The sequence below is a fragment of the Plasmodium vivax genome, chromosome 3 (genome assembly GCF_000002415.2).
Source record: "Plasmodium vivax chromosome 3, whole genome shotgun sequence".
In the NCBI taxonomy this organism is placed as follows: domain Eukaryota; phylum Apicomplexa; class Aconoidasida; order Haemosporida; family Plasmodiidae; genus Plasmodium; species Plasmodium vivax.
In genome coordinates this window covers 684447-706933 of record NC_009908.2, presented here as the reverse complement: position 1 = coordinate 706933, position 22487 = coordinate 684447, and the positions used below count along the sequence as shown (strand labels likewise).

The 22487-nt window shown below is 53.7% G+C and overlaps 8 protein-coding genes across 8 annotated transcripts; 5 read left to right on the top strand and 3 right to left on the bottom strand.

Annotated features, from left to right (window-relative positions):
* Positions 1–373: 373 nt before the first annotated feature.
* On the top strand, positions 374–1105 carry PVX_096175 (hypothetical protein, conserved; the record flags this gene model as incomplete). The annotated part of the gene is made up of 1 exon (XM_001612740.1): positions 374–1105. The coding sequence occupies one exon, from the start codon at positions 374–376 to the stop codon at positions 1103–1105; it is 732 nt and encodes a 243-aa protein (XP_001612790.1).
* A 2436-nt stretch (positions 1106–3541) lies between these two features.
* PVX_096180 (hypothetical protein) lies at positions 3542–6853 on the top strand (the record flags this gene model as incomplete). The annotated part of the gene is made up of 1 exon (XM_001612741.1): positions 3542–6853. The coding sequence occupies one exon, from the start codon at positions 3542–3544 to the stop codon at positions 6851–6853; it is 3312 nt and encodes a 1103-aa protein (XP_001612791.1).
* Positions 6854–7238: 385 nt separating this feature from the next.
* On the bottom strand, positions 7239–8579 carry PVX_096185 (hypothetical protein, conserved; the record flags this gene model as incomplete). The annotated part of the gene is made up of 1 exon (XM_001612742.1): positions 7239–8579. One exon carries the CDS (start codon positions 8577–8579, stop codon positions 7239–7241), a length of 1341 nt encoding a protein of 446 aa, XP_001612792.1.
* Positions 8580–10569: 1990 nt separating this feature from the next.
* Positions 10570–12291, bottom strand: PVX_096195 (hypothetical protein, conserved; the record flags this gene model as incomplete). Its single annotated transcript, XM_001612743.1, has 4 exons — positions 10570–11197; positions 11453–11515; positions 11693–11747; positions 11955–12291. The coding sequence occupies 4 exons, from the start codon at positions 12289–12291 to the stop codon at positions 10570–10572; spliced, it is 1083 nt and encodes a 360-aa protein (XP_001612793.1).
* Positions 12292–13315: 1024 nt separating this feature from the next.
* PVX_096200 (hypothetical protein, conserved) lies at positions 13316–14533 on the top strand (the record flags this gene model as incomplete). Its single annotated transcript, XM_001612744.1, has 1 exon — positions 13316–14533. The coding sequence occupies one exon, from the start codon at positions 13316–13318 to the stop codon at positions 14531–14533; it is 1218 nt and encodes a 405-aa protein (XP_001612794.1).
* An 882-nt stretch (positions 14534–15415) lies between these two features.
* Positions 15416–16510, top strand: PVX_096205 (hypothetical protein, conserved; the record flags this gene model as incomplete). Its single annotated transcript, XM_001612745.1, has 1 exon — positions 15416–16510. The coding sequence occupies one exon, from the start codon at positions 15416–15418 to the stop codon at positions 16508–16510; it is 1095 nt and encodes a 364-aa protein (XP_001612795.1).
* A 1062-nt stretch (positions 16511–17572) lies between these two features.
* PVX_096210 (hypothetical protein, conserved) lies at positions 17573–20369 on the top strand (the record flags this gene model as incomplete). The annotated part of the gene is made up of 9 exons (XM_001612746.1): positions 17573–17584; positions 17713–17815; positions 17988–18160; positions 18508–18717; positions 18917–18994; positions 19187–19267; positions 19411–19485; positions 19583–19673; positions 19781–20369. 9 exons carry the CDS (start codon positions 17573–17575, stop codon positions 19864–19866), a joined length of 909 nt encoding a protein of 302 aa, XP_001612796.1. The 3' UTR covers positions 19867–20369.
* A 143-nt stretch (positions 20370–20512) lies between these two features.
* PVX_096215 (hypothetical protein, conserved) lies at positions 20513–22171 on the bottom strand (the record flags this gene model as incomplete). The annotated part of the gene is made up of 1 exon (XM_001612747.1): positions 20513–22171. The coding sequence occupies one exon, from the start codon at positions 22169–22171 to the stop codon at positions 20513–20515; it is 1659 nt and encodes a 552-aa protein (XP_001612797.1).
* Between the last annotated feature and the right edge of the window lie 316 nt (positions 22172–22487).

The window sequence follows — 22487 nt, the reverse complement described above, 5'->3', positions numbered from 1 at the left end:
TTCCTGACTTGCCTGCCGCTTCCCCCTGCAGAATTTGACAACTGCGTAAAGGCCACACTGCTGTGCTTTGCCAAGTGCTGCCAACCTATGTGCACCGCTGAGCAATCATTTTGGGGGCCAAAAAAAAAAAAAAAAAATTCCCACACGTCCACTTGGCCGCTTACCCCGCGGTGATTATGCCAAATGAAGCTTCTTCAATGTGTGTCCCTTCATGGGAGAGAAGTACCTCCGTTTGTGTCAACTCTCAAGGAAGACGTCCACTCCTTTTTTGGCTAACTACTCCCCGTCGCGTTTCCGCTGCGTTCACCCCTTCACGTGTGTGCAAAAATCGCCCTTCTTTTTCCCCCCCCCGTACAGCACCCTCTGCGGTCCGATGAACGAGCTGGGCGAGGGGCCCGCGCGCCTGATGAACCTGCTGAGCGAGGGGTACCTGGAGGCGCACAACACGGCGACGTTCAAGCAGGCGGAAACGTTTAACCGCGCGCAGTACATTTTGACGGCCTCAGGGAATAAAGTCTCCAGGGACTCCATTCTGTGTGGCATGAGGAACATCCACATGCTGGGGAGGTCCATTGTAAAAAGCGGAGCCATGTTGAGGGGGGACCTGAGTAGCCTCTACTTTGGGAAGTACGTCGTGGTGGGGGTGAAGACGCTCATCTGCCCGTGCTTCCTGCAGGGGCGCGAGCCGCAAAGGGGGGGAAGCTGTAGCAGAGGAAGAAGTGGTAGCAGCGGAAGAAGCAGCAGCAGCGGAAGAACCGGCAGCAGCGGCAGAAGTGATAGAGGCGACGACCCGCCGACCTCCTCATACGTAACCCTAACCATCGGAGACAACGTCCTCATCGGAAACGAATGCATCATCAAGGCGGCGCTCATCGGAAGCAACGTCGTCATCGGGAACAACTGCGTGGTTGGGGAGAGAGTCGTAATCAAGGACAACGTAGTAGTAAAAGACAACACATACGTCCCCAACGATACCATCCTTGCCTCCTTTGCAAAGTACGCGGGGTGCCCAGCCGCATACGTGAAAGAACTGCCTGAATCGGCTCAGATTTATTTGAAGCACATTTCGCACCAACAGTACAAAAATTTCGTCCCCGAGGGTTAGTCAATTCGGTGTTGGGAAGGAGGGTCTCTCCAAATGATGTGTTTAATCGGGTGGTGAGCGCTGCGTGGCATGAATGGACCTCCCCCTCTGCAATTATCTTTTCCGCAATTATCTTTTCCGCAATTATCTTTTCCGCAATTATCTTTTCCGCAATTATCTTTTCCGCAATTATCTTTTCCGCAATTATCTTTTCCGAAATTATCTTTTCCGCAATTATCTTTTCCGAAATTATCTTTTCCGAAATTATCTTTTCCCCGTTTGTGTGCAACTTCCATTGGGAAATCATCCCAGTGTGAGAGGCTTCCCCCCTCCCGCCTGCCTTCATCACACACACGGTTGGTAGTTTCCACTGGGGTTGACACGACCAGTCACATGTGCACACCTCGTTTGGGTGAAGACAACCGGCAGGGATTCCCAGATGGGGGAGGCACCATTATAGGGACGCGGTTACGTCACTGCGTTGCGTTGCATGGTATTGCATTGCACTGCCCTGTGTTGTATATTTTTTTTTTTTTTTTTTTTTTTTTCCCCTGCTGAACAGTCAGGTAGCTTCAACTTCCACTGCGACATCGTCGGGGGGAGGTCCCCTGGTGGGTTATTCTCCGCTCCTCAACGTGAGCACTCGATCAGTGGATACAACTCGGCCATGGCGAGGGCCCCCCCTACTCCGTGCAAAGAGGCACATATAAAAATGAGTAAATATTTGCGGCATACCATTTCGCACGGCATGAAATTTTACCTGACCTGTTCAGGCAATTTTTTTCTTCCCTCGCGGAAAAGCTATTTTTCCGTTGCCACGTTTGCGTTCATGCGTTTCTGTTCATACGTTTTTGTTCATATTTTTATTTTTTTTATTTTTTTATTTTTATTTTTTTTTTTTTTTTTTTTGGCAAAACGCCTTAAACCGCGCAAGGGGCAATCTGCTAAACGTTCGATTAGCCCATTTTGCTTTCCCCATCTTTTTTTATTCTTCACCACGTTGGATGAGGAAAAAAAGAAAAGAAGCGGCCACATAGCGGTAACTTGGCAGGTATTGCTACACGATTTATGTGCCATCTTTGCATGCCAACGCGGCGAATTTTTTTTTTTTCTCATCCCCTTTGTATAGCATTGCTATGTATGTGCTTACTAAGCTGAGAGGGCATTCCGCGTGAAGGTTTGTCAGCGGTAGGTACCTTTCCGGGGGGGTCACTTTCCTTTTCCTCGTCATTTTACCTATCTACGTCTCTGGCGCTGGAAGAAGGAGAAGAAGAAAAAAGATTGGCAGCTTCTTACCAACGTGAAGGGACCTCCCCCCCTTCATATGCATCCTCCCAACCGCAGCGGGTTCAAAATATGAAGAGAAAAAACCACCACAGCAAGTACGAGGATGACCACGAGGAGGGACATAGCGACAGGGCAAGGGGCAGCCACAAAAAACATGAGGATAAGCGCAGGGGGGAGGAAAGAAGGAACAGCGACGCGAAAAGTGAAAGTAAGAGGGCGCACGAGAGGAAGAAGCACGAAGTGGAGAGTGCGCACCGGAAGGGGGACGACGACAGGCGGAAGAGGGTGAAGACGGATGAGAGGCGCAACGAGGAGAGGCGTTACGAAGAGAAGCGCCATGAAGAGAGGCGTCGCGAGGAGAAGCGCCATGATGAGAGGCGGCACGAGGAGAGGCGCCGCGAGGAGGCCCACCAGGAGGAGAGAAGACACGCCAAGAAGAAACCCACAGACAAAAAGGACCCCCACAGGGCGCACGACGATTCGCCCCGCGCGCCCGAGAGGAGCTGCCGCGACAGGCGCTCGCCGAGCCACGGGCGTAGTAGGAGCCGGGACAGGAACGGCTACCGGCATGGGGAGCGAGACCGAGTGAGGGAGAGGGAAAGGGAGAGAGACCAGGAAAGGGAGCGAAATAAAAACAGGGACCGCGATCGGGACCGAGACCGAGATCGGGAGTGGGACCTCGACCGAGACCACCCCAGGCGAAGCGCGAGTCGAGCTGGGAACCCCCCTGGGGGCAACCCCTACGAGGAAGAAAGGCACAAGCGAATTGGAAACGACACGAGCGATTACATCCTTAGAATGGACCCCAAAGGAAATACAAGTGATGGCCACCTCTTCAGTGGAAACCCAAATCTGATTGACACTCACAGGAGAAATGCCCCCAGTGGGTTGTTGTTCAGCGAGGCAGGGTACCATCCAATTGATGGGTTAAGGAGGAATGATGAGCTGGAGGAAGGCAGGCAGATGCAAAGTAGCATCCTTGGGGAACAGCAAAATGCGTTGGAGCCTCCTCCCCCTGGGTTGATGAATCCAAACGGGCCATGGTATGACCCCACACTGGGAGACCTAATGAGGAATGGGAACCTTCCCGGCGGTCCATTCTTCTATCATGACGAGATGACCCTCGGAAACAGAGCCAATCTAAATCTTAGGGACTACAGAATGAAGGGCATGAAGAGCGGGAGGGGGGGGAAGAAGGGGAAGAAGGCCAAGAAGATGAGAAATATGAAGAATAAGAACGCGGCCCTGTTTGCAGGTGACGACTTCTACGAGTCCTCCCTTCTGCTGCAGCAGCAGGCGAATCTGTTCGGCCAGCCGATGCTCGCCGCGGACGAGGGGAGCAGCGCGGCCAACCTGGGAAGCGGCAACATCCTCTCCAGTGGTGGCAACCTCGCCAGTGGTGGCAACCCCTTTGGGGAAGGCCAGGCGGGAGCTGCCGTAGCGGCCAATCTCAGCGGCGCAGCTTCCAATCTGAGCGGCGCAAAGGGGGAGGCACCTCAAATTATGAGCAGCGGCAACATCGGGGCTAACAACACAGCGGAAGGATCGACAGATTTCTTTTTCAATTCTAATAAGAGCAAAATGACACAGCCGGGTGGCACCCCTGGGGATCCGAACAGCATCGCCGTCCCCCCCCCGCCCTACTCAGACGGTAGACCGTATAGTGGAATGGGCGCGACCTCCTCGTCCGGCGGCAGGAAGGGCCTCGTGCTGCGCGCGAACGATGGTCAGGGGAAGCTCGGTCTGCCCAGCCACATCGGCAACCCCAATATGATAAACAACCCCAGCTTTATGGGAAATGCAAACCTTATGGGAAATCCAAACCTTATTGGAAACCCCAACCTTATTGGAAACCCCAACCTTATGGGAAATCCTAACCTTATGGGCAACCCCAATTTCATTAACAACCCCAACTTCATGCACAGCGGGGGACCCCCGCCCCTCCTGGAGACACCCCCGATGAGACAAATGAAAAAGACACAGGGGCAGAAGAACAACCCGCTGGGGGATATAAACGTGAAGGACACTTCCTCCTTCGAACACGCAGGGGTGAACAGCATGAATGTTGGCTTGATGGCGAATGCCATTCCTCCTCCGCCGGATGTGGATGTTAGTAAAGGGATACCTTTCAGTGAGGGTCAGCCCAGTCCTCCCAGTGTCCCCGGCGTGCCCAACGTGCCAGGTGTGCCCCTCCCGCCGAGCCCCCCCAACATGCCTCGCTTCCCAACCCCGCTGATGAACCGAGGCGGAGTGAACCCGCCCCCCTTTGCCACCTTCTCCAACTCGAGCAGTTCCCTCCTAACGAGCAAACAGAAGATGAGCAACGGGAAGCTGCTTGACAGGGGAGGCCCCGCAAACCCCAACTACATCTCCCTCAATGCTAATAGCATCCCCCTAAAGGCTAATGCAAATGCGATGAACATGAAATTTAATATGATGGGTAATTTGCATCCCCAGAAGAACAAAGGCCCTCCCTACCTTTCGGACGACTTGCTAGATGCACATGAGGAGAGCATGTTCCCTATGCATGCAGCTGGCGGTCCGCCTGGCAGCATGGGGAGTAACACCTATATGGGAGGACCTAAGCACGTGGAGGGGGGTGCACTGGGCAATCCGAGCGGTATGGATGGCTATTATGAAGAGGTGGGGAGGCCGCCCAGTGGTCACGTGCTAATGGGAGGGGTGCCCCCCGCGTTGGGCTCCCCTGCGAATGCGCCCTTCCCGGTTAGGTTTCCCAACAGCGCGGCTCTTGCGAAGGGCGGCCCCAGCATGGCATGTGGGGTGGGACCCGGGCCAACTGCCAGCCATAGCGGGAACGTTAGCGGGAACGTTAGCGGGAATGTTAGCGGAAACATCCCGCCCGGTGCCGCCGGTGCCGCCGCCTCGATGGTGAACCACCCAGACGCAGGTGAAGACGGCTGGAGCCAGAACTACCTCCTCGGCGGTGACTCCTTCAACAGGCACAACCTCATGGGCATGGGCGATAAACAGAGCGGCTCGCTAGCTAATCCGTTCGGGGCATTCCCCATGAACCACGGACCCATGGGTTCTACATCTATGAGCAAAGATGCAAGTGCGTTGGGAGGACTCGCCGCTGACGTAGATCCCACGTGGGACCCCCATTTCGATGCGCGCAGTGGGAAACACCACCCGGATGGAGTTAACGAACGGGGCAGCTCCTTTCGTGGAGAGGCAGAACCCACCGGTTCGGTTGATGAAGAACGCGTGAGTGACTACAGGAGGGAAGACCACAGCGACGCTCCGGGTGGTTACCGCAGGGGGAGTGCACAGGAGGGGGAGCAAACTGATGAGCGGGCGGTTGCCGAAGATGAGACTGCCAAACGTTTAGGCATTGGCATAAATCCGCAGGGCGATAAGAAAGCGCTAACGCGCGAGGAGAAGCTGCACGAGTGGCTGGAGGAGCAGCTAACGAACCAGACGAACATAATTTCGGACGCCCTGCATCTGATTCCGCTGTGCATGCAGAGCGGCAGGAAGGACCCCCTTGCGGAGGTAGATCCCGTGGGAAAGAACCCAAATGGGCAACCACAGGCAAAGGGAGATTTCCAGAAGGTGCTCACCAATGGGTTCTACCCAGATGTAGACCTCCAAGGGGGCAAACACTTCTCCTTCAGTGAGAAGCTGTCCTACAAGTTGCGAGAACAGGAGTACCTGAACAGGCAGATGCAGCTGCACCTGCAGCTGCGTACAGAACCCGTGAGTGATGAACCCGTAGGTGATGAACCCGCGGAGGAGCCAGACCTGAGCAGCATGAGAAATTTCCTCCTCACATCTGGCGACGATTTGTGTGGGGAGCCCCCTTTCGGGACTGCATCAGCCGCTGTGCGGAGGAGCGAGCGGTTCCTTCTGCGCGATGAAGAACCGTTGAGTGAAAGCCTCTTCGTAAGGAGGGACGCCAAACGGGGGGAGGATGCCAATCGGGGGGAAGGGGGAGACGCCCCTAGTGAGGATAGTAACAACCGCGGGGAGAAGCCTAGCTGCCTCCACGAGGAAGAACAGCCCGGGGCCACCGCCAAAGACGCGAACCACCAGGGGGGGGAGACCAACGGTGAGCCAGACGAAAACACGAACAGCTATTTTATGAAACTGATGAAGAGCAGACTGAAGAACCCACTTTCCATTCTCACCGGATTGGGCAAGAAGGATCCCAAAGAAGAAGAGGATCAACAGGAGAGGGCCCCGAAGGATGCAACAGATGGAGCGAATCGTGCAACAAAGGAAGAAGACCCCCCAGGAAAGGAAGACCCCCCCCCAAAAGGGATTACACATGCAGATGTGGGAGGTGGAAAAGATCGGTTCGATTACAAATGCTATCTCCTCAAACAGCTTCTGCAAAATAGAACCCAAGAGAGACTTTTAGGCAACCAGGGGTGGGTGGATCAAGTGGACGTCTCCTCCACCAACCTGTTCTTGCTCAACAGCTACGGCATCACGTCGGAAGATGCGGTCAGCCTGTACTGAAGGGGCAGCCCTACCGCTTTATTACTTTATTTTTTTTTTTTTCCCACCCGCCATGCCAACACTTCCACAGTGACAATTAAACGTATGTAAGCGTTACAAAGGGAGAGCATTAAAAACAGTTTTTGCGAAAATGAAAAAAAAAAAAAAAAAAAAAAAAACAGAACCCGTAGATCCCATTTGGAGGACGCTAAAGTGGGCACATGAACCGCTCTCTTTTGGTAAAAAGTTTGGTGCACAAAAAAAAGGAAAAAAAGAAGGGAGAAAGAGAGTTAGCGAAAGAGAGGGGGTCAAAGTGGTGGAGGGGTCATCCCCCACTAGGTAACACCCCTCCACAATGGGTAGCTCACAATGGGTGGCTCACAATGGGTGGCTCACAATGGGTGACTCACAACGTGTGGCACTCGTCCGCCATGTTCCGCGTCATCACCTCCTTTATCTTGTCGGAGGCCTTAAAATCAGCAGCGCTGTTCACGCACTTCTGCGCCTCGTACACGACGCTTTCTCCCCCCAGTTTGTCCTCCAACCGGTCGCACGCCCTGGCGTCTGCCTTGCTGGTCAGGCTGGCCTGCGACTCGAAGACGGTTTTCTCTTGCCTCTTGGCTAGCTCCTCTCCCGCTCTCGCATCCGCATTGCTTCTTTCGCAGAGCTGTGCTTCGAAGATGGTTTGTTTTGGGCTCCTCCTGGCTAAGTCCTCTCCCGCCCTCGCATCGGCATTGCTTCGTTCACACAGCTGCGCTTCGTAAATGGTTTTCTCTTGCCTCTTGGCTAGCTCCTCACAAGCCCTCGCATCTGCACTACTTCTCTGGCAGAGCTGCGCTTCGAAGACGGTTTTCTTTGGCTTCTCCTTTACGAGCTCTTCGCACGCCCTGGCATCGGCGTTACTTCGCTCACACAACTGAGCAGTGAAGACCGTTTTTTTTTGCTTCTTCTCGATGACTCTGCTATGCTCACCGTTTGTTTGCACATCCTGGCTAGCTTCCACATGGGCACCTTCATTCATGTCCCCCCCGTCGGCATGGCAACTTACATTCTCGTGTGCATCCTCTCCGTACTTGAAATCCGCCTTAACCTTCTGCATTTTTTCCCCTACAAAGACGGTAATCTTTTGGCTGCTCCTTCTTTCTAGGAGGTACTCATTTACGTTTTTGATTTTCTTTGGTGGCTTTCCTTTTTCTTGGTGTGCCACCTCTTCTTCATGTGCATCTTCTCCTCGCTCGTCCCTTCGATGGTCTGCCTTAGCGTGGAGTCCCTCCTCCCCTCCGTTCGACCCAACACAGCTTTGTCTTTCTGCTCTCCCCCCCTTGGCACCCTCACGGTGTTCTTTCATTTTTTTTTTCATATCATTGCAAGCTTCCTTTTCCGAGTGACCCTCACTGAATGTCTTGCTGTTCTTCTTCGACAGTTGGGGGGAGCTCCCATAGGAGTCGGGTTCAGTGCTTCTGATCGAATGCCCATTTTGCTTCTCCCCCTTGGAATAGGTGGGAGACTGTTCCGAAGCTGCAGAGCCCAGACCCACATCCATGGAGGAAGATTTGCTCTCTTTGGCTAGCGCAGAAAAATCGTCATCTTCTCCTTTGAAGGTTAGGTGGCCCGCCGAGCTGCAGTTCTTGTTTGGCAAGTTGCCCCCATCTTTATGGTCTCCATTTGGGGTGTCTCTTCGCTTCACCGCGTCGACCTCCTCCTCATGCTTTCCCCCTTTGCCGGAGTCCCTTCCTGCATGCACCATGTTGTTCCCTTTCGAAGCAAAGCGCCTTTTTTTTTGGAAGCTCCCCTCAGGTTGGACCCCCTAAGATGGTGACACTGCTACGCTTTGCAGCCGTGTTCAGAGTGGGGAAGCCAGCCCTGCGCGCACGCAAGGGGAAGCGTCGGCCCACGGGAAAACTCTTGTAGGGAAATTGACTTCCCCAGAAGAGCAACAGAAAAAACAAAAAAAAAACGAAAAAAAAACGAAAAAAAAACGAAAAAAAAACGAAAAAAAAACGAAAAAAACAAAAAAGACTCGTGAAATGTAAGCAATGTGCCAAATTCGTAAAGTGAAAAAAAAAAAAAAAAAAAAAAAAAACATAATACATACGTACGTGCATATGTTTACATTTATTTGCGTTTATTTACGCTCATAAAATAAGCTGCGTGAGGACAGCCAGCCTTGTTTGTGACCCCCTTGGGAAAGCAAACTGTCTGTCTCGAGTTAAAAAATGCTTACGTTCGATGGGTTTTTGCTGAGCAGTGTGTGTTGTTGTTTCGTTTCGTTGCGATGCTTCGTTGTAATATTTTGCGGCAACTGTTTTGGTACACCACTTTTCCGTTTTTTTTTTTTTTTTTTCACTTTACGAATTTGGCACATGCCCCTTTGTGTGCAAACCTTTGGAAAAATCACTGCGCGACCGCTCTGCAGGAACAGGGGGGATATGCCAGCCTGGCGAAACCAATGACGCTGTCTCCGCGCATCAGGGGAGCGCAGCTTGGGGTCAACGGGCGAAGACCGAAGCGCGCGGTGAGCAGACATGCAAGCAGTCGTGTGAGCCAAAGGTATGCACATGGGTAGCCGTTCAAATAAAGTTTCCCAATCTGCGCTATTTGCAAAAAAAAAAAAAAAAAAAAAAAAAAAGGGAAAGGAGGGCTGCCAACCTTCCTTTTAATTGAACTTCCCCTTCCCCATTTCTGCATGTCCTGAGGAGCTTCCCTCCCCAACGAAACAAAAAGGGGCAGCAGCAGCAAACGCAGCAGCAAACGCAACAACAACAACAGCGCCTTTCGAGAGAGGGAGTTTCCCGAATGTGTCTCCACATGCACACTCAAATGGCATCCCTGGCGATAAGAGCAGCTTCCCCTTTATTGCATGTGCGCCAAGAAACACACACATACACATTTTTGCGCGGCCCTCCCCTCCACCTCCGCACTGGTGCTTCGCTGCAATTCATGTCTTTCCGCTGAATGTCATTCCACTTTGTGTAATTGCACTTATCGCCATTTCCCCCTTTAGCTGTTTCTCCCACAACAGCGGAGGAACCCCCTCCGAGCGAAAAAAAAAAATAAAAAAAAAAGACATTTCCAACTGTCCAACCTTTGCTCGCTGTGCCACCGTCGTGAAAAATTGTGCCTTGGGGGGAAACTTGCTTTGCCTTTCGGGAAAACCAGGCGAATTTGTTTCTCCCTCGCAGTTTCCCCGGTTAGCCCCCCTTTGGTGGCGCTTCCCCCTTTTTTATGAACAGGTCAGGTGAAAGTTGTGCACCCAGGCAGCTAGCCATCCCTGTTGCTGCGCCTTTGCAGTTTTTTTTTTTTTTTTCCCAAAATTTATGAACAGGTCAGGTAAAAATCGCGCGTTTAGCTAGCTATCCCCTCTGCTACGCCCTCCAACGTCGCGTTTTTTTTGCTTTCCAATTTAGGGACGTTGTTAAATGGCGGGCTTTTGCGCAGCCCCATTTCGCTCGTCACATGTAGTGCTCTGTTGGAAGGACGACAAGCAGGTGGCGAAATAAACGGCGAAAGGGAGTTGCCAATATTTTATCACAAAAATGAGCATGCGCCCCATGCAAAACTTCTGAAGGGGAGAAGCGGTCCAGGCATACCTCCCCCACCGCTTCCCCCTTTCGGTCTGGAAGAATCCTCCACTTGTGGGCACCCCATTTTGGGGGGGACGAAGAGGAGGCAAACGGGGGATTAACTCAGCTGATGTACGCAATGCCGCATCGAATTGATCGTTCATTTTTCCCTCTTTACCATGCCTCCTCCGACGCACTGTTCCCTTTTGCGAATCCCATTGGCGAGTCGGCCGCTCCCCCCCTGCAGCAAAGCGCAATTCTCTTCTCCCCCGACTCAACGGCATTTTCTGACACGTCCGACGACCACAAATTCGTTTTGGAAGTCAAAATCCCATTAACCCTAGCGTAATGGATCCCTCCACTGTACAGCTGGAAGGAAGAACACAGCTGGTAATTCTCTCTGCAGAGGTCAGCACGCATCGACGTGGCATAGTCACAGTCGTAGTTTCCTACGTAGGCAAACTCCGTGTCGTGTATCCCCGTCACGCTGGCAACAGCGAAGGAAATTATTTCTGACTTGTTCAGGCTCCTGTTGAAGAGATGCAGCTCGTCCAGGTACCCATTGAAGCTGGAGTAGTGCGCGTTCTTCCCGATGGTTATGTCCCCCCCTCGCTCTCCCCCCGCAGCGTTGGCGGGAGTGGCGGCGTTGGAGGTAGCACTAGAAGTAGCATTAGAAGCAGCGTTATCCTTAGCGGTAGCTTTATCTGCACCTCCCCGCTTGATCGGCACCGAGTTGTCTAGCACCCCGTTGACGTAGAGCTCCACGCGAGCGTCGTCCATTTTGATGGCTATGTGCGTCCACCTCCTGAGGGGCAGTTGCCCCATCGAGGACATCCCCTCGTTTGAATTGCGGCCCGTAAGCACTCTCACGGAAAGTTTGTTCACGTGCGGGTAGAGCAGCACGGCGATGGTTTCTTCCCCCTCGTGTCTGCGCGGTGGTGGTGGTAGCGGTGGTTGCGAATGCAGCACTGTGAGATCTGCGCGTGGGAGGGCGGCCTACCCATGGAGCCATCTCGCCCACGCCCCTCACACGCAGCCACGATAGGCCAACTCTTACATCTGCGAAAGCACATTGCGGAAGTTGTTCGTCGGCCTCTCCAGCAGGTATATCCAGAATGCTCTGCGAGTCGGGGGAGGGGGAGCAGCTTTATACACGCGTGGTGTGTGTGGCATACATACATGGGAGGAAGGACAAGGGTGTATTCACGATGGCACCATAAGGAGTGCACGGTGGCACAAAAAGGGGGCGCACGATGGCTCCTCCCTGCACAGGCACGTCTCTTTGCTCCTAACGCACATGGTGAACTGAGTCGTCTTCAACGTGTCGCCGGCGTGGACCAAACCGGAGTTATCTGCGGAGTGGGGGGTGCACCAAAGGAAAAAAAAAAAAAAAAAAAAAAAGGACAACATAACATCAGATGGCAGTTTTCACCATTTGGGGTAGCTCAAAGGGTGCGCAACTAAGCAAGCGCACAGTTTGGACTTCTTCTTTTTTTGATCGTCTCATCTTAGCAAGTGTGCACGTGGCTCCCCCGTCGTGCGCCCTCCTTCCAGAGTACCTCCCACGAAGGCCCCGCTGTACCCCCGCCCATTAAAACCGGGGGCCGCGCGCACCAGCTTGTGCATGTGGTTATTGTTCCAGCTGTAGTCAACGGCGTACATGTCGTCAAAGGTCCACTTGGCGACGAGCCCCTTGGGCACGCTGTTGGACGTGACGACTGTGGATGTCCCCCCTAGGCATATGCTGTTTGGAACCCTAAGACACTTCTCGAAGAGATTGTCAAACGACCCGGAAAAAGACAACTCGCTGACGTAGCTGAAGAGCGACTTTTCGAGCGTGGTCGATCGCACGGCGGCCACGAGGGCCACCAGGAGGGAGAGAACGGCTCGCAGCATCCTGCCTGCATGTGTAGATGGGTGGGTGCATGGGCAAGTACATGGGTGTTTACATTAGGGTGCTTCTGTATGCTTCTACGTACGTTGGCGCAGCGTCCGTGTGCGCCTATCCCTGCATGCACATCGCCCACTGGAGGAAAGTTTGCTCCGTGGAGGTGCTCACTTGGGGCCTACCTATGATTTGCAGAGGGGTTCGAAAAAGCACATCGTCATTTCACTGGTTAGTCTATCTCCACAGGTGAGAAAATGTGAGGAGGAAAGAAAAAAAAAAAAAAAAAATACCCCTTTGCTGCTCGCACAACGTTTAACTGCCTTACGTGGTGGGTAGACACATCCTCAAGCAAGCGAACGTATCGTCACGCGCGCAGGTCTGAAGAAGGTTGTTCCCCTGCCCCGCTGCAACTCAGAAGCCCTCGTGCGGATTAACCGCCGAACATACATTCCGGTGTACGTACGCATGCCGATGCCCTCACGTTTAATATTGTCCCACAAAAAAAAAAAAAAATCCCCCAATTGGTGTCAATTCATAGGCACAGTAAAACCGCCCTCGCGAATTTAAACGAAAAAGGAAAATAAAGACAGCCGCCCTCTCGACGCGTTAATTCGACTTTTTTTTTTTTTTTTTCCTTTCCTGTGCAAGGTTTGTTCTGCTAGCTATTCTCATTTTTGTGCACTTTTTACCTGAACAGGTCAGGCGAAAAATGAGAAAAAAAAAAAAAAAAAAAAAGGCATGGAAGCATAGAGATGGGCACATTCCAATTAGTGAGAAGTTCCCATTCCGCTCAGTTGCTCCCCCGTTTAAACACCCCTTTTAGGAGAATTGCTCCTCAGCATAGTGCGTGGTTTCCTTTGGGGGGGCTCCTCACATGTGTTTTCTTTGCACTTTGCACATGTCTACCCAGCTGCCAATATACTCACTACGGGTGTGTTATTTTTTTTGTCCCCTCCCTGTAGGACCGCAAAAGCGCAGCGGCGCCCCACCAAAGCGATCGTTTCTTTTTCTCTCTTTTTAGTTACCCCCACGATGGAGGTGGAAGGCAAAACCTGGTGCGACAGGAAGCTGCTCAAATTCGAAGGCATCTGCAGAGGACGCAGTCATTCTATTCACCACCACTTGGTGAAAAACGATGTAGTGGCCGCCCTCGATCAGCTGAAAAAAGGAACCTCCCCCTTCGTCAGAGATGAGTGTAACAGGACGGCCCTCGATTTTGCCATCGTATTATTTATGGGCAAGTTTAAGGAGTCCCTATGTACCTCCCTCATTGCAGACTGTGTGCAATTAAATGGAGGCGCCTCTAGGAATTCCTCTTTTTCCTACACCGATAGGGTAGGAGTTACCCTTAGGGGAAAGACCCCCCTTGACCGCTTAACAGACCCACTGAGGGTGGCAAACGAGACAAGCGCAACGGAGGAGTCGTCCCACTCGTTGTCACCCCTCCGGTTGGCCAGAAGAAAAGCGCGGTGGGCCATTCCAAACATGTCCCACTGCTATCAGCTTGGCAACAAACTAGGGGTGCACAAGAAAGATGTGACTTCCCCACCCAAAGAATTAACCACCAGGGGGGGAACCAAAAAAACGCAAGCATTGCTGGATGGACGATTACGCAGAATGAAAGCCCTGCTGCTTTTCATAAAAACCTTGAGCATGAACATCCGACTGAGAAAATATGCAGAGAGGGTTGCACAGGAAGAGATTGCCAAGTTGTCCTTCCCCTTTCTGTACACAAATACCATGCACATACTTTTTAAGCGTTTTTCGCCTGAACATGGTCAGGTAAAAAAGTGGAACCTGAAAAACCCAGCTGACGCAAGAAAGTTAGTTTCAAAAATATTGTGCGGCAATTTGTTCGGAAGTGAAGTAATTCAATTTATGGGGAACATCTTATCCTGCTTCTCCTCCCTGATTGGCATTTTTGGAGAGAAGGTGTACGTGCAGGACTCCACCATCTCGCAGCTCCTCCTGCACATGTCTTTCGCCTTCGACAATGAACACTTATTTAACGTACTAGTTAGTAAGGAAAATATTTTTAGGCAAAAGGATGTGTTTCACTGGGACGCGCTAATCGAGTCAATCTCCCATGGGAAGCATTCGCTTCGTCCTTACTACAAACCCTTAGTGTACGCCAGACTGAACAAGTTTTTCTTAGAAAGGCTGGAGCAGCTCCGGGACGGTGCGAAGGGGGGGAGAAGGACTCGCCACTTGGCCGGTGGGGCGAAGCCTGCCGTCCCCTTCAGAGGATGAAAGGGAGGTGGCAACCACGCCGCTTGGAAAACAAACGAAGGTGGTCATGCGGGGGGTGCCAAGCGTACACATAGGTGCATAGTTAGCCATATGGGGGCACCGCGAGGAGTAAACAGGGGGGGCAAACAGGGGGGCAAACAGGAGTACTAATTCTGAGGTGTGAAGGACAGTGTGAGGCTTCCCCCAAACTCGGCCGTAAGTTCCAGAGCGATCGCTGCATTGCGCCTCTACGTGGTGGCGAGCACAATCGGTGGGGGGGTGCCCTGCTCGATGGGCACCATTTGTTCGCAACCAACTGGTTAGCACCTGATAGGTCTGCACAATTTGATATGCGCAACTGGGGGGAGGTCACTCCTGGCATCTTCGCCCGCTTCACCCACGCTGAGCTGTGTTTTTTTTTTTTTTTTTTTTTTGGCACCCATTGGGGATGGCATCGCATCGGGTGCGCTTCTCCACTTCGCTGCTCCCTTCTGGGCATCGTCGCGATGGTCCGCCGCCTCCCCAAACAGCCCTTAAAAAAAAAAAAAAATGACCCACGCCCCTCCCTCATTTGGGGGCAGAACTTCACCTGAACTGTTCATACGAAAGTTGTCACTGCAGTGGAGATGCCCCAATTGGTGGGAACAGAGGAGAGTTCCCCGTCGTCAAATGGGCTTCACCTCGGTCGAGCGTAAGAGTGTACTCGCCCTTCCCCCATGTGTGACGAAACGACATCGCGTAGTAGGTGAGGGTAACTTTTTTCCACCACTTTAAGGTGAGGCGATCCGTTTGGCGCGGCCTCTTCAGGAAGGAAAAAAAAAAAAAAAAAAAAAAAAAAACTCGGAGGAAGGTGCCAAAGGGGGAGAGGCCACATAGGAGGCCCACTCCGCTCAAACCGCCAACATGGCGAACAGCAAATTCGCGTACGTGAAGCAGCTGGAGGAGGAGAGGCGGGTGCTGCCCTGCTGCTACTTCGCGGTGCGGATAGACGGCGGCGGCTTCAAGGCGTTTACAAAGACACACGGGTACACGAAGCCAAATGACGTGCGCGGGGTGCACCTAATGAACGCATGCGCAAAGGAAGTGATGCTCAAATTTGACGAAATTGATTTGGCATACGGACACTCAGACGAATACAGTTTCCTTTTTCGAAGAAAAACAAAACTGTGGAATAGGAGACATGATAAAATACTAACCAACATCGTCTCCTGTTTTGCAGCATCCTTTCCTTTTCACTGGAGTGAGTTTTTCCCCGAGCAGAAGCTACTCTACGTGCCCTGTTTCGATGGGAGGATTGTCCTGCTCCCAACAGAAAGGGAAGCAAAGGATTATTTCCGCTGGAGACAAGTCGACTGCCATATTAACACTCAGTATAATGAGTGCTTCTGGAATTTGGTTATGAGGGGGGGGTATTCCCACCAGCAGGCCTATAACACCTTGATGACTACCCAGAAGAGGGAAAAAAATGAGTTGCTCTTCTCTCGGTTTGGCATAAACTACAATGAGGTGCCGGAGATTTTCAGGCGGGGCTCCATCCTGATGAGGGGGGAGCAAAGTTGGAAGGGGGGTTCCAAGGTGGTAAGTGGAGGGGGTGAGGCATCTCCCCAAGGCGAAGCGGAGATGCCGCCCCAGGACGATGCGATGGTATCACCCCAGGACGAAGCGGAGATGCCGCCCCTAAACGAAGCGGAGATGCCGCCCCAAGACGAAGCGGAGATGCCGCCCCAAGACGAAGCGGAGATGCCGCCCCAAGACGAAGCGGAGATGCCGCCCCAAGGCGAAGCGGAGATGCCGCCCCAAGGCGAAGCGGAGATGCCGCCCCAAGGCGAAGCGGAGATGCCGCCCCAAGACGAAGCGGAGATGCCGCCCCTAGACCAACCAATCAGCGCAGCCGCCCCCCCGCGCAAACCCAACAGAGAGGCGAAGCTCACCCTCTCGCACGAGAACCTCGTGAGCGACCACTTCTGGGAGAAGTACCACCGGCTGCTTGGGCAGTGACGTGGGGGAGGAGGAGCCCCCTCGACAACGGGCCACCCGAAAGGAGCAAATGAGGGCTGCTCCCTTTTTGCCGGCACAGAAACAGTGGAGTGGGCGCTTGGAGTAGTCGCCCCGAAGATGTGATGAACAGCTGAGGAGCCTCAAAGAAAACCAATCAGGTGCGCACAACTGGCGTGGCACCATACTGGACCTTAACGTTCGCCGGAAGGACTCCTCCCCCCTCACTTGGCCCACTTCCCCACACACGTACACTCCCTATGGGGGGTATTAACCTCCTTACCAAGGCAAAAAAGAATAAAATGAATAAGCCGCCTAGCAACTATGCATGTGCAAATGTGACCTACGTACTTCCTCCGCGCGGGAGGCTCTCCCCATTGGGGGGAACCTCCTCTTGATTTTGCTTGCCATAGCAGTGCAGTGTGTGCACTCTGTAGGGAAGGGGAAAAAAAAAAAAAAAAAAAAAAAAAAAAGCGGAGGAGGAGAAGAAGACCCGTCCATAAGCTACCAACCGCGCAACAGCGTAATGCACGCAGGGCCACACAACGAGCATGCACTTTCGTTTTAACTTAGCGGGGAGGCTTCCTCTTTTTTTTTTTTTTTTTTTTTTTCCTTTCCCCCTCTGGGGCATACACTACAAACCTGTATTCCCCCGCATACGATGTGCATTTTTTTTTTTTTTTTTCTCCTGTCCCATTTGTTGAGTTGTTCGTTTGTTTAATTGACCGCGTGGACGGCGTGCCTGCGTTTCGTTCGTCTGACCGTCCGTCCGTCCGCCCCCCTCTGCACTCCGCGTCCTCCGTCTACCAACCCAGCCGAATAAGATGAGCGCGCCAAGCGACCAACTCGCCCAAAGGAATGGCCGAACGGGGCCGAAACGGTAAAGCGGCCAACAGGAAGGAGGCCACTTCCAACCGGCAACCGCCACCACCACACCAGCTGCACACCTTGGCCATTTTCCCATGGGGAGTTAGCCCCCCTTAACGGGGCAGTGCCGCTTATTGTGTGAGTCCCTCCCCACTTTGCAGCGCCCCGGCGGGAAAACCCACGCACCCGAACGACCCCATGCACTGTCTGGTATGATCGCACAGGGGATGAGCCACCCAGTCGTCACGCCTACCTGCGTGCGTTCATGCACGTGTCTGAAGATGACTCAAAAGAGTAAGCTCCCCCCACCAGTGTGTGTTTCTCCCCCCCGTTTGCAGCTCTCCTATGAGACGACCGAGAGGTCCTTCAAGAGCAGCGTTCGAAATGTGAGCCACCGAAATAAGACCTCCATCTTTGACGCAGTTGGAGATGAAAGAAGAGGTAACCACCGTCTACCGCTAAGCGGTTGCCATTGCAAAGATAGCGGTGAGCCGAGGGGCTTCCCCATTTGAGTCCACCGTGTAACCACCACGTGTTGAGCTGCGTCTTAAGTGATTTCCTCTTTTTCTTTTTTTTTTTTTTTTTTTTTTGGGACCCCCCCCCTCAACGGCAGACTCGAACAGCAGCTCCACCGATAAATGGAGGAATAAAAAAATGATTGCACCTCCCCCTGGAGAGATTAAGCAAATACTGCAGCAGGAGCCATTTCACCTGACGAGCAAACGGTGTGGAAGGAGGATTCACCCGGAGGTGGCAAGTGGAAGCATCTTCTCCAAGCAGAGGTGGGTAGATGCACGCAGAGGAGGGACCCTCACGTTGATGACATATCCCCTGGGCAGCTTCCAAAGAATGAACCGCTCAATTGGGAAAGTTTTTTTTTTTTTTTTTTTTTCTTTTTCCTTCCCACCTTGTTCGCTACATCTCCAATGGCGACACGTCTTCTCCCTCCCCCCACAGTGGCGAAGTGGACCAAAAAAAGAGGTCCCTAAGGAAGAGGCGACCGATGCGTTAAGAGTGAACCCCACTGAGCGTTTTTTTTTCTTTTTCCTATTGGGGTGTCCAAGGGGGGCTGCCTTGTGTAATCCTCTCTCCTTTGCACTCATCCGTTTTTGCACCCGTCTATCTCTCCCCAGTATATCTCTCCCCAGTATATCTCTCCCCCGCCCTTCTCCAAACACATCCTCCTCCCCACGCATCCTCCCCCCACCAACGACGACCGCCGCAGCTCGAAGAAGACGAGCAGCTACAGCCTCAGCAGCAACCCCTGCAGGTGGGGAGTCGACGTGCTTAGGTACCCTTTGCCCCCCCCGCGGAGGAACTACAGGCACGTGGGGAATTTATCGGTACGTAGAGGTGGACCCGTCCGGGGTGGCGCCCGAGTGAAGCAGCTCTCCCATCGTGCAGCTCTCCCATCGTGCAGCTCTCCCATCGTGCAGCTCTCCCATCGTGCAGCTCTCCCATCGTGCAGCTCTCCCATCATGCCGCTCCCCATTATGCCGCTCCCCATTATGCCGCTGCCCAATGTGCCGCCCCCCCCTGCAGACCTGCCTCGTGCCCAACAAAAGCGCCGACACGTTCATCCCCAAGAAGAGCCCGAGCCACTACGTAACCCAGTTGGAGGTGAGCGCAAGTTGCCACATGCACAGTTGGCGTGATAGAGCAGGAGACTTGTTAGATCGCAGGATGGGGGCCACCGGAAGGCAGTCATGCCAGTCAGGGCCTCGCTCCTACACAGCGCCTTTTCGCAACCGCGTATCTTCGCGATCGCTCCCCTCACAACTGCTTACCTCCCCTCCACCGCCACCCCCCCAGAAATCCCTGTGCCCCAAGGAGAGCGCCTCCACCCAGGGCTGCAGCCGAAAGCAGATTCGCTCCCACCCGTCCAAGCTGGAGGTGGGTCCATTTTGCTCGCGGTGGTCTGCGGCAGGGGGGTGACCCCCTGGGTGGAGAGGAATCGCTCCACCCCGTAGGGTCTTCCCCCCATGAGCTTCTCGTCCGCTCATTGCCGCTCCTTGCCCCACCGCGTTACCCTCCAGATCAACTGCATCCCAAAGGACCTCGAACAGAGCGAGACGAAGCCCGCTTGCACCCCTCGCCGGGATAACCTAAACGTTAACAATGGAGGCTGACTCCCTCCTCTCCCACCGCTGAGCCAGCCCAAGGTGCGCAAACACCCGACGCTCCCCATTCTTTCCCCCCCCTCTCCAGGCAGACCTCACCCCCATCGATCACGTCGGGAGGAGGCCCTTCCACATAAACACCACCTGCAGGAATAAGCAGTGCTCCGTTGCCTTTGACAGTGAGTGCGGGCGCGCAGTAGGAGTGGTGAAGCAAAAGCGGGATACCCCTGCTGTGCGCACCACCATTGCTGCTCCTTCTTAGCCGCTCCCCCCCCCCCCCCCGCAGGCGCCAGAGAGCCGTCGCCGTTCAGGCCAGGGAAGCGAATCGGGTACCTCCCCGCCAAGAGGGAGCACTCGGTCGTTTTGTGTTGACAACCTCGTCCGCGGGAGGGGAGCGACCAACCAGTCTATCATGCCGGCCGTGGGGTCAGGCCCCCCCCAGACGCGAACCGAATCGGGCGAAATGGATCCATTTTACTTCTTTAATATGCCTTTCAATTGTAAAAGAAAAAAAAATAAGGGAAAAAATAAACGCCTCCACTTCTTGGCCATTTCCCCCCCTTCTTTCCGGCCGAGCTGCAAAGTCGCACCTGCGAGAGGGGCGAGGAAGGGGGAGAGGAGGGCTCCGCGTGGAGCCACTCGTTCGCTTAATTTTTTTTTACTTTTCGGGCATGTCTCCCTTGGAGGGGTGACCCCCCGCGGGGGTGCTACGAAGCTACGAAACTGTGAGGCGGTGCTGCGAGCCTATCTGCCTCTAATGCCGCAGACACTTGTGCGCACCGCCCGTTCGTGCCGCTCTCCACAGCGCACTTGACTTGACTTGACCTGTTTTTCTTGCGAGAACTTTCACGTGCAACTTTGCCCTCGTGGGGTTAATTCTTTTTCAAAAAAAAAGGAAAGTTGCTCCAAAGGAGAAGCTCAAATCGCGAATCACGAAGCGAGGTTGCTTTGGCTTCGGATCGACGCGGTGCCCCCGAGCGGCCGCCAACCGCTCCACATCGCTAGACCGCTGAACCGCCTACCGCGGGGAGAGGGCGCGCCAAATGGGCCTGCAGAGCCTGCAGCAGCGGCTCTGGCGGGGGGAAAGCTCCACCGGTTCCTCGTGCGCGGGGGAGAAAACGGGGTGGCGCCTCCCGAGCACGGGAATGGCAAAGTGCCTCCTGCAAAGGGAGCCCATCTGTAGACACTTGCAGGAGGGTAGCTCTTCCCCAGTGGGTCCTTCATCAGGGTAAACCCTGGCAACCAAATCGGGGAACACGGGGAGAGTTACATTCGAGTAGGATTCCCTCTCCTTGCTGTAAACGCTCTCCATGTGTGCCCCACCCTCCGGTTGGTGCAACCCTTCCAAGGAGTCATACGCATCATCGCTCGTAGGACACGTGGCAGGATAATCATGCGACTCATCGTAGGAAGTCAACTGGGGAGGAACAATCTTCTGATTAACAAAAACGGAAAAGGAGCAGAAGGGAGGCACAGATGCATTGCTGCAAGGTCCTTCTATGTCATCAATCCAGAACCCGGGGCAAGCGATAAGGGTAGCTAAACACTGGGGAAAGCAAACAGACATGGTTTCTGCAACTTTCAATCCGATGGGCATCCAACAGATGGGAAAGATAGAAGCACAATACATGCCCAGGTAGGCCATGGCACATAGCCTATACTGTGCATCTGACGTTTTCCCCACTTTTGAAGCATACTTAGACGGGAAGCTAGAAATGATTCCATTCATTATAGAATCCGTTATGTCAGATGTAACGAACTCCGCAGCTGTTATAGGGTAGAGGATAGACCCTAAGCAATTTTTTCCTGTAACCATTGGCAGACAAGGGAGGGGTCTGTTGATCCATACAGGTGGGGGGATAAGGGGAGGTACTATATCTACCACTGCACTTGCTACTGACTGGATTAAGCCCTTCACCATGGTCAGGCTCTGCATCAACATATTGGCTAGCCCGGGTTCTTTTATAGATGCAGGCGATTCTACGTCTTCCAGGGACTCCTTCATCCACTTGCTCAGGTTGTTTCCATACGCCGACCGGATCGCCCCCCCGGGGTATTCCACTCTAGTCGCGAGAGCTTTATGGCCACTTACTCCGCTGCTAACGCCGCTGCTAACTGCGCTGCTAACCCCCCGATCGCAGTGAGGGCGGGACCTCCTGGTAGTTCCTCTCCACCGCTTCCCTCCCCCTGGTTCGTCGCTCCCCCTCCTGCGAGCAATCACCTCCTGCATGAAGGCGCCGTAGCCGTCCACGTCGAAGTGGCTCATCGCCGACTCGTAAAGCTTCAGAAAGGTTTCTCTTTTCACTCGGCCCAGTTTGAGCAACCCCTTTGGTGTCTTCCCCCTCCGCCGCTTCAGCTTGGGGCTTCCCTCGAGGGGGCCTCCCTGTTGAGTGGTCCCCACGGGGAGACTCCCACCTGCAGTGCTCCGCTCGACCTGCTCCACCTCCTCTGCCAGGAGGTCATACAGCTCGTCCGGGTTCGCGAAGTGTAGGAGCTCCTCCCCAGCTACGTAGTTCGCCGCGTTAGCGGCACTGTTAGGGGTGTCGCCAGCCGCGTTGTTCGCGGCACTGTTCGCGGCACCGTTAGACGCGCCGCCGACCACGCTAACCTCGCCGACCGCCGCTCCGCCCCACCCCACCGGGCACAGCAGGGCCACGAGCCAAAGGGCGCACTTCATTGGGGGAGTGAAGCGGCGAAGGAGCGACAGAGCGACAGAGCGGCGTTCCTACGTTGCTGCGATGCGCGGCAAAGGATGACGGCGCAACTTCCTCTTTGGTCAGTTGCGCTTCGCCCCGCAGAGAGAGGTCAGCCACGTGAGAGCTTCAGGAAAACAAACTAAGCAATGTTCCGTTGTTCCGTTGTTCCGTTGTTCCATTGTTCCGTTGTTGCATCGTTGCATTGTTACACTGCTACATCGCTGCATTGTTGCTTTTTTTTTTTTTTTTTTTTTCTTTTTCCCGTCAGACGCAGCTATTCGCTGCTGAACGCGGTCA